General features: G+C 45.6%; 1 protein-coding gene across 1 annotated transcript in view; it reads left to right on the plus strand.

Moving 5' to 3' along the window:
• Positions 1 to 699: 699 nt before the first annotated feature.
• The window catches only part of LOC140494433 (relaxin-3-like), a 39,808-nt gene continuing 22,037 nt past the window's right edge, over positions 700 to 18,470 (plus strand). Inside the window, exon 1 of the mRNA XM_072593617.1 lies at positions 700 to 934. Coding sequence (XP_072449718.1) covers positions 700 to 934 — 235 coding nt within the window. The remainder of the gene's footprint in view (positions 935 to 18,470) is intronic.

The following is an 18,470-nucleotide window of genomic DNA, read 5'->3' on the forward strand; positions in this document are numbered from 1 at the left end:
GAGGTTGGTACAATTGCAACATTTAAAAGAAATTTGGATGGGTATATGAATAGGAAGGGTTTGTAGGGATATGGGCCAAGTGCTGGCAAATGGGACTAGATTAGGTAAGGATATCTGGTCAGCATGGATGGGTTGGACTGAAGGGTCTGTTTCTGTGCTGTACATCTCTGTGATTCTATGACTCCATGACTGCATTTCAGAAAATACTGGCAGCGAACAGCTCTGGAGTATTCTGGAGATTTTCAAAGCTGCTATAGAAATGTAGAGCTTTCTTTGCTTGAGGTTTGACGGCTCAGCTGTGATACAGGAAGCAGGGAGCAGGGAAGGGCTGTCCCGCGATGCCTCCTCCCACCATCTCCGCGATGTTGAAGATGCGCAACAATTCGGTTTCAAAACACAAAAATTGATATCTTGTCGGATTTGCAGGATGAGAAAGGTTTGCTGAGCGAGCAGAAGTTTCCAAGGATGGGAATGCTGAGCCGAACTCTCCGATACTGCACACACGTGTGTGACAAACGCCAAGGCCGCTGAAGGGCAGGGAGAAATTCACCTCGGCTCCTGGGCGTGGGGCCAATCGAGCTCAGAGCTGATAACGCTCCAACATAAAAGGAGCTGGGACGATGGGGGAGCAGCACACTGTATTTGCCACCCGCAGCGAGAGTCTCCGAAACGAAACACTGCCCCACACTCAGACTCGCCATGCCTGCCCGATCTCCCAGAAAGATGAACGTTCACTGCTGTCTGCCCGCACATTGGATCCTAGCTGGCACCCTCACCATCGCAGTGCTCCTGCTCGGGGTCAGGCCACAGGCCATGGAGGCAGGCATCAAACTGTGCGGACGGGATTTTGTCAGGACAGTCATCATCTCCTGCGGAGGGTCCAGGTGGAAACGCTACTCACCAGAGGAGAACGAAGAGAGAGAGAATGTGTACAGTAAGTACCACCAAGCCCAGGACTCAGGGTCAGATTCCATAATACAGTCAGTAGCATCTAGCCGGGGACACAGGGTCAGATTCTATAATATAGTCAGTAGCATCTAGCCGAGGACTCAGGGTCAGATTCTATAATACAGTCAGTAGCATCTAGCCGGGGACACAGGGTCAGATTCTATAATACAGTCAGTAGCATCTAGTCCGGGACTCAGGGTCAGATTCTATAATACAGTCAGTAGCATCTAGTCCGGGACTCAGGGTCAGATTCTATAATACAGTAAGTAGCATCTAGTCCGGGACTCAGGGTCAGATTATATAATACAGTGAGTTGCATCTAGTTCGGGACTCAGGGACAGATTCTATAATACAGTAAGTAGCATCTAGCCCGGGACTCACGGTCAGATTCTATAATACAGTAAATTGCATGTAGTCTGGGACTCAGGGTCAGATTATATAATACAGTGAGTTGCATCTAGTTCGGGACTCAGGGGCAGATTCTATAATACAGTAAGTAGCATCTAGTCCAGGACTCAGGCTCAGATTATATAATACAGTGAGTTGCATCTAGTTCGGGACTCAGGGGCAGATTCTATAATACAGTAAGTAGCATCTAGTCTGGGACTCAGGGTCAGATTATATAATACAGTGAGTTGCATCTAGTTCGGGACTCAGGGGCAGATTCTATAATACAGTAAGTAGTATCTAGCCCGGGACTCACGGTCAGATTCTATAATACAGTAAATTGCATGTAGTCTGGGACTCAGGGTCAGATTATATAATACAGTGAGTTGCATCTAGTTCGGGACTCAGGGGCAGATTCTATAATACAGTCAGTAGCATCTAGCCCAGGACTCAGGATCAGATTGTATAATAGTTAGTAGCATCCAGCCCTGGACTCTGGGTCAGATTCTATAATACGGTCACTAGCAAGTAGTCCGGGACTCTTGGTCAGATTCTATAATTCAGTAAGTAGCATCTAGTCCGGGACTCAGGGTGAGATTCTATAATAGAGTCAGTAGCATCTAGCCTAGACTCAGGATCAGATTGTATAATAGTTAGTAGCATCCAGCCCTGGACTCTGGGTCAGATTCTATAATACAGTGAGTAGCATCTAGCCTGGGACTCAGGGTCAGATTCTATAATACAGTCAGTAGCATCTAGCCCAGGACTCAGGGTCAGATTGTATAATACAGTAAGTAGCATCTAGCCCAGCACTCAGGGTCAGATTCTATAATACAGTGAGTAGCATCTAGCCCGAGACTCAGGGTCAGATTCTATAATACAGTAAGTAGCATCTAGCCCAGCACTCAGGGTCAGATTCTAGAAATAATACAGCGCAGTACAGGACCTTTGGCCCTCGATGTTGCGCCGATCCAAGTCCACCTAACCTACACTAGCCCACTATCCTCCATATGCCTATCCTATGCCCGTTTAAATGCCCATAGAGGGAGAGTCCACCACTGCTACTGGCAGGGCATTCCATGAACTCACGACTCGCTGAGTAAAGAATCTACCCCTAACATCTGTCCTATACCTACCACCCCTTAATTTAAAGCTATGCTCCCTCGTAATAGCTGACTCCATACGTGGAAAAAGGTTCTCATGGTCAACCCTATCTAAACCCCTAATCATCTTGTACACCTCTATCAAGTCACCCCTAAACCTTCTTTTGTCCAATGAAAACAGCCCCAAGTGCCTCAGCCTTTCCTCATAGGATCTTCCTACCATACCAGGCAACATCCTGGTAAACCTCTTCTGCACCCGTTCCAGTGCCTCCACATCCTTCCTATAGTATGGCGACCAAAACTGCACACAATACTCCAGATGCGGCCGCACCAGAGTCTTATACAACTGCAACATGACCTCAGGACTCTGGAACTCAATTCCTCTCCCAATAAAAGCCAGTACGCCATATGCCTTCTTCACTGCACTGTTCACCTGGCTGGTTTACCTGGGACTCAGGGTCAGATTCTATAATACAGTAATTAGCATCTAGCCCAGGACTTAGGGTCAGATTCTATAACAGAGTAAGTAACATCTAGCCAAGGACTCAGGGTCAGATTCTATAATAGTGTAAATAACATCTAGCCAAGACACAGGGTCAGATTCTATAAGAGAATAAGTTGCATCTAGCCAAGGACTCAGGGTCAGATTCTATAATAGAGTAAGTAACATCTACCCAAGGACTCAGTGTCAGATTCTATCATAGAGTAAGTAGCATCTAGCCCAGGACCCAGGGTCAGATTCTATAATACAGTAAGTAGCATCTAGCCCTGGCCTCAGGGTCTGATTCTATAATACAAAAAGTAGCATCTTGTCCGGGACCCAGGGTCAGATTCTATTGTACAGTCAGGAGCATCTAGTGTGGGACTCAGGGTCAGATTGTATAATACAGTAAGTAGCATCGATCCCAGGACCCAGGGTCAGATTCTATAATACAGTAAGTAGCCTCTAGCCCAGGACTCAGGGTCTGATTCTATAATACAAAAAGTAGCATCTAGCCCAGAACCCTGGGTCAGATTCTATAATACAGTAAGTAGCATCTAAACAAGGACTCAGGGTCAGATTCTATAATAGAGTAAGGAACATCTAGCCAAGACTCAGGGTAAGATTCTATAATACAGTCAGTAGCATCTAGCCCAGGACCCAGGGTCAGATTCTATAATACAGTAAGTAGCCTTTCGCCCAGGACTCAGGGTCAGATTCTAGAAATAATACAGCACAATACAGGACCTTTGGCCCTCGATGTTGCGCCGATCCAAGCCCACCTAACCTACACTAGCCCACTATCCTCCATATGCCTATCCTATGCCCATTTAAATGCCCATAAAGAGGGAGAGTCCACCACTGTTACTGGCAGGGCATTCCATGAACTCACGACTCGCTGAGTAAAGAATCTACCCCTAACATCTGTCCTATACCTACCAAACCTTAATTTAAAGCTATGCCCCCTCGTAATAGCTGACTCCATATGTGGAAAAAGGTTCTCATGGTCAACCCTATCTAAACCCCATAATCATCTTGTACACCTCTATCAAGTCACCCCTAAACCTTCTTTTCTCCAATGAAAACAGTCCCAAGTGCCTCAGCCTTTCCTCATACTGCTGCCTCACAGCGCCAGAGACCTGGGTTCAAATCCCGCCTCAGGCGACTGACTGTGTGGAGTTTGCACATTCTCCCCGTGTCTGCGTGGGTTTCCTCCGGGTGCTCCGGTTTCCTCCCACAGTCCAAAAATGTGCAGGTCAGGTGAATTGGCCATGCTAAATTGCCCGTAGTGTTAGGTAAGGGGTAGATTTAGGGCTATGGGTGGGTTGCGCTTCGGCGGGGCGGTATGGACTTGTTGGGCTGAAGGGCCTGTTTCCACACTGTAAGTAATCTAAAAAAAATACGAACTTCCTACCATACCAGGCAACATCCTGGTCAACCTCTTCTGCACCCGTTCCAGTGCCTCCACATACTTCCTATAGTATGGCGACCAAAACTGCACACAATATTCCAGATGCGGCCGCACCAGAGTCTTATACAACTGCAACATGACCTCAGGACTCTAGAACTCAATTCCTCTCCCAATAAAAGCCAGTATGCCATATGCCTTCTTCACTGCACTATTTACCTGGCTGGTTTACCTGGGACTCAGTGTCAGATTCTATAACACAGTAATTAGCATCTAGCCCAAGACACAGGGTCAGAGTCTATAATACAGTCAGTAGCATCTAGTCCGGAACTCAGGGTCAGATTATATAATAGAGTAAGTAACATCTAGCCAAGACACAGGGTCAGATTCTATAAGAGAATAAGTAGCATCTAGCCAAGGACTCAGGGTGAGATTCTATAATACAGTAAGTAGCATCTAGCCCAGGACTCATCGTCAGATTCGAGAATGCAGTAAGTAGCATCTAGCCCAGGACATAGGGTGAGATTCTATAATACAGTAAGTAGCATCTAGCCCAGGACTCAGGGTCGAATTCTATAATAAAGTCAGTAGCATCTAGCCTGGGACCCAGGGTCAGATTCTATCATACAGTCAGTAGCATCTAGCCCAGGACTCAGGGTCAGGTTCTATAATACAGTAAATTGCATCTAACCTGGGACTCGGTCAGATTCTATAATACAGTAAGTTGCATCGAGCCGGGGACTCTGGGTCAGATTCTATAATACAGTAAGTAGCATCTAGCCCCAGACTCAGGGCCAGATTCTATAATACAGTAAGTTGCATCAGGCTGGGTCTCAGGTCTGATGCTATAATACAGTAAGTAGCATCTGGCCGGGTCTCAGAGTCAGATTCTATAATAAGGTAAGTAGCATCTAGTCCGAGACTCAGGGTCAGATTCTATAATACAGTAAGTAGCATCTCGTCCGGGACTCAGGGTCAGATTCTTTCATAGAGTCACTAGCATCTAGTCCAGGACTCCTGGTCAGATTCTAGAATACAGTAAGTAGCATCTAGCCCAGGACTCAGGGTCAGATTCTATAATACAGTCAGTAGCATCTATTCCAGGACATAGGGTGAGATTCTATAATACAGTCTGTAGCATCTAGCCCAGGACCCTGGGTCAGATTCTATAATACAGTCAGTAGCATCTATTCCAGGACATAGGGTGAGATTCTATAATACAGTCTGTAGCATCTAGCCCAGGACCCTGGGTCAGATTCTATAATGCAGTAAGTAGCATCTAGCCCAGGACTCAGGGTCAGATTCTATAACGCAGTATGTAGCGTCTAGCCCGTGACTCAGGGTCAGATTCTATAATACAGTAAGTAGCATCTAGCGCAGGACTCTTAATCTTAAAGGATCGTGCCTGTAAACAGAAGAGTGGCTTGAAGTGTGTATACTTTAATGCCAGAAGTATACGAAATAAGGTAGGTGAACTCGCAGCGTGGGTTGGTACCTGGGACTTCGATGTTGTGGCTATTACGGAGACATGGCTAGATCAGGGACAGGATTGGCTGTTGCAGGTTCCAGGGTTTAAATGTTTTAGTAGGGTCAGAGGTGGGGGTAAAAGAGGGGGGGGTGTGGCTTTGCTTGTCAAAGATAGTATTACAGCGGTGGAAAGGAAGATGGATGAAGATTTGCCATCTGAGGTAGTTTGGGTTGAGGTTAGGAATAGGAGAGGTGAGGTCACCCTGTTAGGAGTCTTTTACAGGCCTCCTAATAGTCCTAGAATCGTTGAAGAAAGGATTGCGAAGGTGATTCAGGAGAAGAGTGACAGTAATAGGGTGATTGTTATGGGAGACTTTAACTTTCCTGATATTGATTGGGAAAGCTATAGCTCAAGTTCGTTAGATGGGTCAGTGTTTGTGCAATGTGTGCAGGAGAGTTTCCTGACACAATATGTAGATAAGCCAACAAGAGGTGAGGCCATACTGGATTTGGTTCTGGGTAACGAACCAGGCCAGGTATTAGAACTAGAGGTAGGTGAGCACTTTGGGGACAGTGACCACAATTCGGTGATTTTTAGTCTCGTGATGGGGAGGGATAAGTGTGTACTACAGGGCAAGAGTTATAGCTGGGGGCAGGGAAATTATGATGCGTTGAGGCATGACTTAGGATGTGTGGATTGGAAAAGTAGATTCCAAGGCAAGAGCGTAATTGATATGTGGAACTTGTTCAAGGAGCAACTATTGAGTGTCCTTGATAAGTACGTACCTATCAGACAGGGAGGAAAGGGTCGTGTGAAGGAGCCGTGGTTTAATAAGGAGTTGGAATCCCTTGTTAAATGGAAGAGGGCGGCCTTTGTAAAGATGAGGCGTGAAGGTTCAATAGGGGCGATTGAGAGTTATAAGGTAGCCCGGAAGGACCTGAAGAGAGAGCTAAGAGCAGCAAGGAGGGGACATGAAAGGTCCTTAGTTGGTAGGATTAGGGAAAACCCTAAGGCTTTCTATAGGTATGTTAGGAATAAAAGAATGACTAGGGAAGGAATAGGTCCAATCAAGGATAGTAATGGGAAGTTGCGTGTGGAGGCTGAAGAGATTGGGGAGGCGCTGAATGAATACTTTTCGTCAGTATTCACTCAGGAACAGGACATTGTTGTCGATATGAATACTGAGGCACGAATAAGTAGAATGGATGGCTTTGAGATATGTAGAGAAGAGGTGTTGGAAATTCTGGCAAGGGTGAAAATAGATAAGTCCCCTGGGCCTGATTGCATTTATCCTAGGATTCTCTGGGAAGCAAGGGAGGAGATTGCAGAGCCATTGGCCTTGATTTTTGTGTCCTCTTTGTCTACAGGAGTAGTGCCAGAGGACTGGAGGCTAGCAAACGTGGTTCCCTTGTTCAAGAAGGGGAGTAGGGATAATCCTAGTAACTATAGGCCAGTGAGTCTCACTTCTGTTGTGGGCAAAGTCTTAGAGAGAATTATAAGGGATAGGATTTATGCACATCTGGATAAGAATGATGTGATCAAGGATAGTCAGCATGGTTTTGTGAAGGGCAGGTCGTGCCTCACAAACCTTATTGAATTCTTTGAGAAGGTGACGAAGGAGGTAGATGAGGGGAAAGCGGTAGATGTAGTATATATGGATTTTAGTAAGGCGTTTGATAAGGTCCCCCATGGTAGGCTACTGCAGAAAATACAGAGATATGGCATTGAGGGTGAGTTGGAGGTTTGGATTAGGAATTGGCTCTCTGGAAGAAGACAGAGGGTAGTAGTTGATGGCAAAGATTCATCTTGGAGTGCCGTCACTAGTGGTGTTCCGCAAGGATCTGTTTTGGGACCATTGCTGTTTGTCATTTTTATAAATGACCTGGAGGAAGGGTTAGAAGGTTGGGTGAGCAAGTTTGCGGATGATACGAAAGTCGGAGGAGTTGTAGACAGTGAGGAAGGATATGGCAGGTTACAGCGGGATATAGAGCAGCTGCAGAGCTGGGCAGAAAGGTGGCAAATGGAGTTCAATGTAGCTAAGTGTGAAGTGATTCACTTTGGTAAGAGTAGTAAAAAGATGGATTACTGGGCTAATGGTAGACTACTTGGTAGTGTGGAAGAGCAGAGGGATCTTGGTGTCCATGTACACAGATCTCTGAAAGTTGCCACCCAGGTAAATAGTGCAGTGAAGAAGGCATATGGCGTACTGGCTTTTATTGGTAGAGGAATTGAGTTCCGGAGTCCTGAGGTCATGCTGCAGTTGTATAAGACTCTGGTGCGGCCGCTTCTGGAATATTGTGTGCAGTTTTGGTCGCCATACTGTAGGAAGGATGTGGAGGCACTGGAACGGGTGCAGAGGAAGTTTACCAGGATGTTGCCTGGTATGGTAGGAAGATCCTATGAGGAAAGGCTGAGGCACTTGGGGTTGTTTTCTTTGGAGAAAAGAAGGTTTAGGGGTGATTTGATAGAGGTGTACAAGATGATTAGGGGGTTAGATAGGGTTGACAGTGAGAACCTTTTTCCGCGTATGGAGTCAGCTATTACAAGGGGGCATAGCTTTAAATTAAGGGGGGGTAGATATAGGACTGATGTTAGGGGTAGGTTCTTCACTCAGCGAGTCGTAAGATCATGGAATGCCCTCCCAGTAGCAGTAGTGGACTCTCCCTCTTTATGGGTATTTAAGCGGGCATTGGATAGGTATATGGAGGATAGTGGGTTAGTGTAGGTTAGGTGGGCTTTGATCAGCGCAACATCGAGGGCCGAAGGGCCTGTACTGCGCTGTATTGTTCTATGTTCTATGTTCTATGACTCAGGGTCAGATTCTATAATGCAGTCAGTAACATCTATCCTGGGACTCAAGGTCAGATTCTGTAATACAGTCAGTAGCATCTACACTAGGACTCAGGCTCAGATACTATAATACATTGAGTAGCATGTCGCCTAGGACTCAGGGTCAGATTCTATAATGCCGTAAATAGCATCTAGCCCAGGACTCAGGGTCAAATTTTATAATACATTCAGTGGTATCTAGCCTAGGATTCAGGGTCAGATTCTTTCATACAATAAGTAGCATCTAGACCATGATTCAGGGTCAGATTCTATAATACAGTCAGTAGAATCTAGCCCAAGACTCAACGTCAGAATCTATAATCCAGTAAGTAGCATCTAGCCCAGGACTCTGGATCAGATTCTATAATACAGTAAGTAGCATCTAGCCCAGGACTCAGGGTCAGATTCTATAATATAGTAAGTAGCATCTAGCCCGGGACTCAAGGTCAGATTCTATAATGCAGTAAGTAGCATCTAGCCTGGGACTCAGGGTCAGATTCTATAATATCGTCAGTCGCATCTAGTCCGGGACTCAGGGTCAGATTGTATAATACAGTAAGTAGCATCTCGTCCGGGACTCAGGGTCAGAGTCTATAATAGTCAGTAGCATCTAGTCTGGGACTCAGGGTCAGATTCTATAATACAGTAAGTAGCATCTTGTCCGTGACTCAGGGTCAGATTCTATAATACAGTCAATAGCATCTAGCCCTGGACTCAGGGTCAGCTTCTATAATACAGTAAATTGCATCTAGTTCAGGACTCAGGGTCAAATTCTATAACACAGTAGGTAGCATCTAGTCCAGGACTCAGGGTCAGATTCTATCATACAGTAAGTAGCATCTAGCCCGGGTTCCAGGGTGAGATTCTAGAATAGAGTCACTAGCATCTAGTCTGGGACTCAGGGTCAGATTCTAGAATACAGTCAGTAGCATCTAGCCCGGGTCTCAGGGTAAGATTCTATAATACAGTCAGTAGCATCTAGCCCAGGACTCAGGGTCAGATTCTATAATACAGTCAATAGCATCTAGTCCGGGGCTCAGGATCAGTTTGTATAATACAGTGAGTAGCATCTCGTCTGGGACTCAGGGTCAAATTCTATACAACAGTCAGTAGCATCTAGCCCGGGTCCCAGGGTGAGTTTCTATAATACAGTAAATAGCATCTAGTCCAGGACTCTTGTGTCAGATTCTATAATACAGTAAGTAGCATCTATCCCGGACTCAGGGTCAGATTCTATAATACAGTCAGTCGCATCGAGACCAAGACTCAGTGTCAGATTCTATGATACAGTCAGTAGCATCTAGCCGGGGACTCAATGTCAGATTCTATAATACAGGCTGTAGCATCTAGTCCATGACTGAGGGTCACATTGTATAATACAGTCAGTAGCATCTAGCCTAGGACTCAGGCTCAGATACTATAATACAGTTAGTATAATCTCGCCCAGGACTCAGGGTCAGATTCTATAATGTAGTAAATAGCATCTTGCCCAGGACTCAGGGTCAGATTTTATAATACATTCAGTGGCATCGAGCCTAGGATTCAGGGTCAGATTCTTTCACACAATAAGTAGCATCTAGACCACGATTCAGTGTCAGATTCTAAAATACAGTCAGTAGCATCTAGCCCGGGACTCAGGGTCAGATTCGAAAATACAGTCAGTAGCGTCTAGCCCGGGACTCAGGGTCAGATTCGATAATACAGTAATGAGCATCTAGCCCAGGGCTCAGGGTCAGATTCTATAACACAGTCAGTAGCATCTAGCCCAGGACTCAGGGTCAGATTCTATAATACAGTCAGTAGCGTCTAGCCTAAGACTCAGGGTCAGATACTATAATACAGTTAGAAGCATCTCGCCCAGGACTCAGGGTCAGATTCTTTCATACAATAAGTTGCATCTAGACCATGATTCAGGGTCAGATTCTATAATACAGTCAGTCGCATGTAGCCCAGGACTCAGGGTCAGGTTCTATAATACAGTAAGTTGCGTCTAACCTGGGACTCGGTCAGATTCCATAATACAGTAAGTTGAATTGAGCCGGGAACTCTGAGTCAGATTCTACATTACAGTAAGTAGCATCTAGCCCCAGACTCAGGGTCAGATTCTCTAATACAGTCGGTAGCATCTGGCTGGGTCTCAGATCAGATGCTATAATACCGTAAATAGCATCTAGCCCGGGACTGAGAGTCAGATTGTATAATACAGTAAGTTGCATCTAGCCGAGGACTCAGGGTCAGATTCTATAATACAGTCAGTAGAATCTAGCCAAGGATTCAGGGTCAGATTCTATAATACAGTCAGTAGCATTTGGCCCAGGACCCAGGGTCAGATTCTATAATACAGTCAGTAGCATCTAACCCGAGACTCAGGGTCAGATTCTATAATACAGTCAGTAGCATCTAGCCCGGGACTCAGGGTCAGATTCTATAATACAGTAAGTAGCATCTAGCCCAGGACTCAGGGTCAGGTTCTATAATACAGTCAGTCGCATCTAACCCGAGACTCAGGGTCAGATTCTATAATACAGTCAGTAGCATCTAGCCCGGGACTCAGGGTCAGATTCTATAATAGTTAGTAGCATCTAGCCCTGCATCTAACCTGGGACTCGGTCAGCTTCCATAATACAGTAAGTAGCATCTAATCCGGGAGTCAGGGTCAGGTTGCATAATACAGTGAGGAGCATCTAGTCCGGGACCCTTGGTCAGATTCTATAATACAGTCAGTAGCATCTAGCCCAGGACCCAGGGTCAGATTCTATACTACAGTCAGTAGCATCTAGCCCAGGACTCAGGGTCAGATTCTATAATACAGTCAGTAACATCTAGCCTAAGACTCAGGGTCAGATACTATAATACAGTTAGTAGCATCTTGCCAAGGACTCAGGGTCAGATTCTATAATACAGTCAGTCGCATCTTGCCAAGGATACAGGGTCAGATTCTATAATACAGTCAGTAGCATCTAGCCCAGGACCCAGGGTCAGATTCTATAATACCGTCAGTAGCATCTAGCCCAGAATCCTGGGTCAGATTCTATAATACAGTAAGTAGCATCTAGCCCGAGACTCAGGGTCAGATTCTATAATACACTAAGTTGTGTCTAACCTGGGACTCGGTCAGATTCCATAATACAGTAAGTTGAATCGAGCCGGGGACTCTGGGTCAGATTCTATAATACAGTAAGTTGCATCTAGCTGAGGACTCAGGGTCAGATTCTATAATACAGTCAGTAGTATCTAGCCCGAGACTCAGGGTCAGATTCTATAATGCACTCAGTAGCATCTAGCCCAGGACTCAGGGTCCGATTCTCTTATACAGTTAGTAGCATCTAGTCTAGGACTCAGGCTCAGATACTATAATACAGTTAGTAGCATCTCGCCCAGGACTCAGGGTCAGATTCTATAATACAGTAAGTAGCATCTAGCCAAGGATACAGGGTCAGATTCTATAATACAGTCAGTAGCATCTAGCCCAGGACCCATGGTCAGATTCTCTAATACAGTCGGTAGCATCTGGCTGGGTCTCAGATCAGATGCTATAATACCGTAAATAGCATCTAGCCCGGGACTGAGAGTCAGATTGTATAATACAGTAAGTTGCATCTAGCCGAGGACTCAGGGTCAGATTCTATAATACAGTCAGTAGCATTTGGCCCAGGACCCAGGGTCAGATTCTATAATACAGTAAGGTGCATCTAGCCCGGGTCTCAGGGTCAGGTTCTATAATACAGTAAGTAGCATCTAGCCCAGGACTCAGGGTCAGGTTCTATAATACAGTCAGTAGCATCTAGCCCGGGACTCAGGGGTCAGGTTCTATAATACAGTCAGTAGCATCTAGCCCGGGACTCAGGGTCAGATTCTATAATAGTTAGTAGCATCTAGCCCTGCATCTAACCTGGGACTCGGTCAGCTTCCATAATACAGTAAGTAGCATCTAGCCTGGGACTCAGGGTCAGATTCTATAACACAGTAAGTAGCATCTAATCCGGGAGTCAGGGTCAGATTGCATAATACAGTGAGGAGCATCTAGTCCGGGACCCTTGGTCAGATTCTATAATACAGTCAGTAGCATCTAGCCCAGGACCCAGGGTCAGATTCTATACTACAGTCAGTAGCATCTCGCCAAGGACTCAGGGTCAGATTCTATAATACAGTTAGTCGCATCTTGCCAAGGATACAGGGTCAGATTCTATAATACAGTCAGTAGCATCTAGCCCAGGACCCAGGGTCAGATTCTATAATACCGTCAGTAGCATCTAGCCCAGAATCCTGGGTCAGATTCTATAATACAGTAAGTAGCATCTAGCCCGAGACTCAGGGTCAGATTCTATAATACACTAAGTTGTGTCTAACCTGGGACTCGGTCAGATTCCATAATACAGTAAGTTGAATCGAGCCGGGGACTCTGGGTCAGATTCTATAATACAGTAAGTTGCATCTAGCTGAGGACTCAGGGTCAGATTCTATAATACAGTCAGTAGTATCTAGCCCGAGACTCAGGGTCAGATTCTATCATGCAGTCAGTAGCATCTCGCCCAGGATCCAAGGTCAGATTCTATAATGCAGTCAGTAGCATCTAGCCCGAGACTCTGGGTCAGATTCTATAATACAGTCAGTAGCATCTAGCCCAGGACTCAGGGTCCGATGCGCTAATACAGTCAGTAGCATCTAGTCTAGGACTCAGGCTCAGATACTATAATACAGTTAGTAGCATCTCGCCCAGGACTCAGGGTCAGATTCTATAATGCAGTAAATAGCATCTAGCCCAGGATTCAAGGTGAGGTTTTTCCATACATTCAGTGGCATCTAGCCTAGGATTCAGGGTCAGATACTATAATACAGTCAGTGTCATCTTGCCTGGGACCCAGGGTCAGATTCTATCATGCACTAAGTAGCACCTAGCCCAGTACTCAGGGTCAGATTCTATAATACAGTAAGTAGCATCTACCCTGGGACCCAGGGTTAGATTCTATCATGCAGTCATTAGCATCTAGCACCGGACTCAGGGTCAGATTCAATAATACAGTCAGTAGCATCTAGCCCAGGACTCAGGGTCAGGTTCTATAATACAGTAAATTGCATCTAACCTGGGACTCGGTCAGATTCCATAATACAATAAGTTGAATCGAGCCGGGGACTCTGAGTCAGATTCTATAAAACAGTAAGTAGCATCTCGCCCCAGACTCAGGGTTAGATTCTCTAATACAGTCAGTAGCATCTGGCTGGGTCTCAGATCAGATGCTATAATACCGTACGTAGCATCTAGCCCGGGACTCAGGGTCAGATTGTATAATACAGTAAGTTGCATCCGGCCGGGTCTCAGGGTCAGGTTCTATAATACAGTAAGATGCATCTCGCCCAGGACTCAGGGTCAGCTTGTATAATACAGTCAGTTGCAACTCGTCCGGGACTCAGGGTCAGATTCTATAATACAGTCAGTCGCATCTTGCCACGGATACAGGGTCAGATTCTATAATACAGTCAGTAGCATCTAGCCCAGGACCCAGAGTCAGATTCTATAATACCGTCAGTAGCATCTAGCCCAGAATCCTGGGTCAGATTCTATAATACAGTAAGTAGCATCTAGCCCGAGACTCAGGGTCAGATTCTATAATACACTAAGTTGCGTCCAACCTGGGACTCGGTCAGATTCCATAATACAGTAAGTTGAATCGAGCCGGGGACTCTGGGTCAGATTCTATAATACAGTAAGTAGCATCTAGCCCCAGACTCAGGGTCAGATTCTCGAATACAGTCAGTAGCATCTGGCTGGGTCTCAGATCAGATGCTATAATACCGTAAGTAGCATCTAGTCCGGGACTCAGGGTCAGATTGTATAATACAGTAAGTAGCATCTCGTCCGGGACACAGGATCAGATTCTATAATAGAGTCACTAGCATCTAGTCCGGGACTCCTGGTCAGATTCTATAATACAGTCAGTGGCATCTAGCCTGAGACTCTGGGTCAGATTCTATTATGCAGTTAGTCGCATCTCGCCCAGGATTCAGGGTCAGATTCTATCATGCATCATTAGCATCTAGCACAGGACTCAGGGTCAGAATCTATAATACAGTCAGTAGCATCTAGCCTAAGACTCAGGGTCAGATTCTATAATGCAGTTAGTAGCATCTCGCCCAGGACTCAGGGTCAGATTCTATCATGGAACATTAGCATCTAGCACAGGACTCAGGGTCAGATTCTATAATGCAGTCAGTAGCATCTAGCCTAAGACTCAGGGTCAGATTCTATAATACAGTCAGTAGCATCTAGCCTAAGACTCAGGGTCAGATTCTATAATACAGTCAGTAGCATCTAGCCTAAGACTCAGGGTCAGAATCGATAATACAGTCAGTAGCATCTAACCCAGGACTCAGGGTCAGGTTGTATAATGCAGTCAGTAGCATCTAGCCCGGGACTCAGGGTCAGATTCTATAATACAGAAAATTGCATCTAGCCGAGGACTCAGGGTCAGATTCTATAATACAGTCAGTAGCTTCTAGCCCCAGTCTCAGGGTCAGATTCTATAATACAGCCAGTAGCATCTAGTCCGGGACTCAGGGTCAGATTCTATAATAGTCAGTCGCATCTTGTACAGGACTCAGGGTCAGGTTGTATAATGCAGTCAGTAGCATCTAGCCCGGGACTCAGGGTCAGATTCTATAATACAGAAAATTGCATCTAGCCGAGGACTCAGGGTCAGATTCTATAATACAGTCAGTAGCATCTAGACAAAGACTCAGGGTCAGATACTATAATACAGTTAGGAGCATCTCGCCCAGGACTCCGGGTCAGATTGTATAATACTAAGTAGCATCTAGCCTGGGACCCAGGGTCAGATTCTATAATACAGTAAGTAGCATCTACCCTGGGACCCAGGGTTAGATTCTATCATGCAGTCATTAGCATCTAGCAACGGACTCAGGGTCAGATTCAATAATTCAGTCAGTAGCATCTAGCCCAGGACTCAGGGTCAGGTTCTATAATACAGTAAATTGCATCTAACCTGGGACTCGGTCAGATTCCATAATACAGTAAGTTGCATCGAGCCGGGGACTCTGGGTCAGATTCTATAATACAGTAAGTAGCATCTAGCCCCAGACTCAGGGCCAGATTCTATAATACAGTAAGTTGCATCTGTCTGGGTCTCAGGTGAGATGCTATAATACAGTAAGTAGCATCTGGCCGGGTCTCAGGGTCAGATTCTATAATACAGTCAGAAGCATCTAGTCCGGGACTCAGGGTCAGATTGTATAATACAGTAAGTAGCATCTCGTCCGGGACTCAGGTTCAGATTCTATAATAGAGTCACAAGCATCTCGTCTGGGACTCCTGGTCAGATTCTATAATACAGTCAGTGGCATCTAGCCTGAGACTCTGGGTCAGATTCTATAAGGCAGTTAGTCGCATCTCGCCCAGGACTCAGGGTCAGGTTCTATAATACAGTAAGTAGCATCTAGCCCGAGACTCAGGGTCAGATTCTATAATACACTAAGTTGCATCTAACCTGGGACTCGGTCAGATTCCATAATACAATAAGTTGAATCGAACCGGGGACTCTGAGTCAGATTCTATAAAACAGTAAGTAGCTTCTAGCCCCAGTCTCAGGGTCAGATGCTTTAATACAGCCAGTAGCATCTCGTCCGGGACTCAGGGTCAGATTCTATAATAGTCAGTAGCATCTAGTACAGGACTCAGGGTCAGGTTGTATAATGCAGTCAGTAGCATCTAGCCCGGGACTCAGGGTCAGATTCTATAATACAGTAAATTGCATCTAGCCGAGGACTCAGGGTCAGATTCTATAATACAGTCAGTAGCATCTAGACAAAGACTCAGGGTCAGATACTATAATACAGTTAGGAGCATCTCGCCCAGGACTCCGGGTCAGATTGTATAATACTAAGTAGCATCTAGCCTGGGACCCAGGGTCAGATTCTATCATGCACTAAGTAGCACCTAGCCCAGTACTCAGGGTCAGATTCTATAATACAGTAAGTAGCATCTACCCTGGGACCCAGGGTTAGATTCTATCATGCAGTCATTAGCATCTAGCACCGGACTCAGGGTCAGATTCAATAATACAGTCAGTAGCATCTAGCCCAGGACTCAGGGTCAGGTTCTATAATACAGTAAATTGCATCTAACCTGGGACTCGGTCAGATTCCATAATACAGTAAGTTGCATCGAGCCGGGGACTCAGGGTCAGATTCTATAATAGTCAGTAGCATCTAGTACAGGACTCAGGGTCAGATTCTATAACACAGTCAGTAGCATCTAACCCAAGACTCAGGGTCAGAGTCTATAATACAGTAAGTAGCATCTAGCCCAGGACTCAGGGTCAGAATCTATAATACTATCAGTAGCATCTACCCAGGACTCAGGGTCTGGTTCTATAATACAGTAAGTCGCATCTAACCTGGGACTCGGTCAGATTCCATAATACAATAAGTTGAATCGAGCCGGGGACTCTGAGTCAGATTCTATAAAACAGTAAGTAGCATCTAGCCCCAGACTCAGCGTCAGATTCTCTAATACAGTCAGTAGCATCTGGCTGGGTCTCAGATCAGATGCTATAATACCGTAAGTAGCATCTAGCCCAGGACCCAGGGTCAGATCCTATAATACAGTAAGATGCATCTCGTCCGGGACTCAGGGTCAGATTCTATAATACAGTAAGTAGCATCTAGCCCAGGACCCAGGGTCAGATCCTATAATACAGTAAGGTGCATCTCGTCCGGGACTCAGGGTCAGATTCTATAATAGAGTCACAAGCATCTCGTCCGGGACTCCTGGTCATATTCTATAATACAGTCAGTAGCACCTAGCCTGAGACTCTGGGTCAGATTCTATAATGCAGTTAGTCGCATCTCGCCCAGGAATCAGGGTCAGATTCTATCATGCATCATTAGCATCTAGCCCAGGACTCAGGGTCAGATTCTATAATACAGTATGTAGCGTCTAGCCTGTGACCCAGGGTCAGATTCTATAATACAGTCAGTAGCATCTAGCCCAGGACTCAGGGTCAGATTCTATAATACACTAAGTTGCATCTAACCTGGGACTCGGTCAGATTCCATAATACAATAAGTTGAATCGAGCCGGGGACTCTGAGTCAGATTCTATAAAACAGTAAGTAGCATCTAGCCCCAGTCTCAGGGTCAGATTCTATAATTCAGTCAGTTGCATCTAGTCCGGGACTCAGGGTCAGATTGTATAATACAGTGAGTAGCATCTAGTCCGGGACTCAGGGTCAGATTCTATAATACAGTCAGTAGCATCTCGCCAGGGATCCTGGGTCAGATTATATAATGCAGTAAATAGCATCAAGTCCGGAACTCAGGGTCAGATTCTATAATGAAGTCAGTAGCATCTAGCCCAGGACATAGGGTGAGATTCTATAATACAGTAAGTAGCATCTAGCCCAGGACTCAGCATCAGATTCGAAAATGCTCTAAGTAGCATCTCGCCCAGGTCTGAGGGTCAGATTCTATAATACAGTAAGTAGCATCTAGTCCGGCACCCAGGGTCAGATTCCATCATGCAGTAAGTAGCATCTAGTCCAGGATTCAGGATCAGATTCTATCATGCAGTAAGTAGCACCTAGCCCCGTACTCAGGGTCAGATTCTATAATACAGTAAGTAGCATCTACCCTGGGACCCAGGGTCAGATTCTATCATGCAGTCAATAGCATCTAGCACAGGACTCAGGGTCAGATTCTATAATACAGTAAGTAGCATCTAGCCGGGGACTCAGGGTCAGATTCTATAATGCAGTTAGTAGCATCTCGCCCAAGACTCAGGGTCAGATTCTATCATGCATCATTAGCATCTAGCACAGGACTCAGGGTCAG

The sequence above is a fragment of the Chiloscyllium punctatum genome, chromosome 24 (genome assembly GCF_047496795.1).
Source record: "Chiloscyllium punctatum isolate Juve2018m chromosome 24, sChiPun1.3, whole genome shotgun sequence".
NCBI classification, from domain to species: domain Eukaryota; kingdom Metazoa; phylum Chordata; class Chondrichthyes; order Orectolobiformes; family Hemiscylliidae; genus Chiloscyllium; species Chiloscyllium punctatum.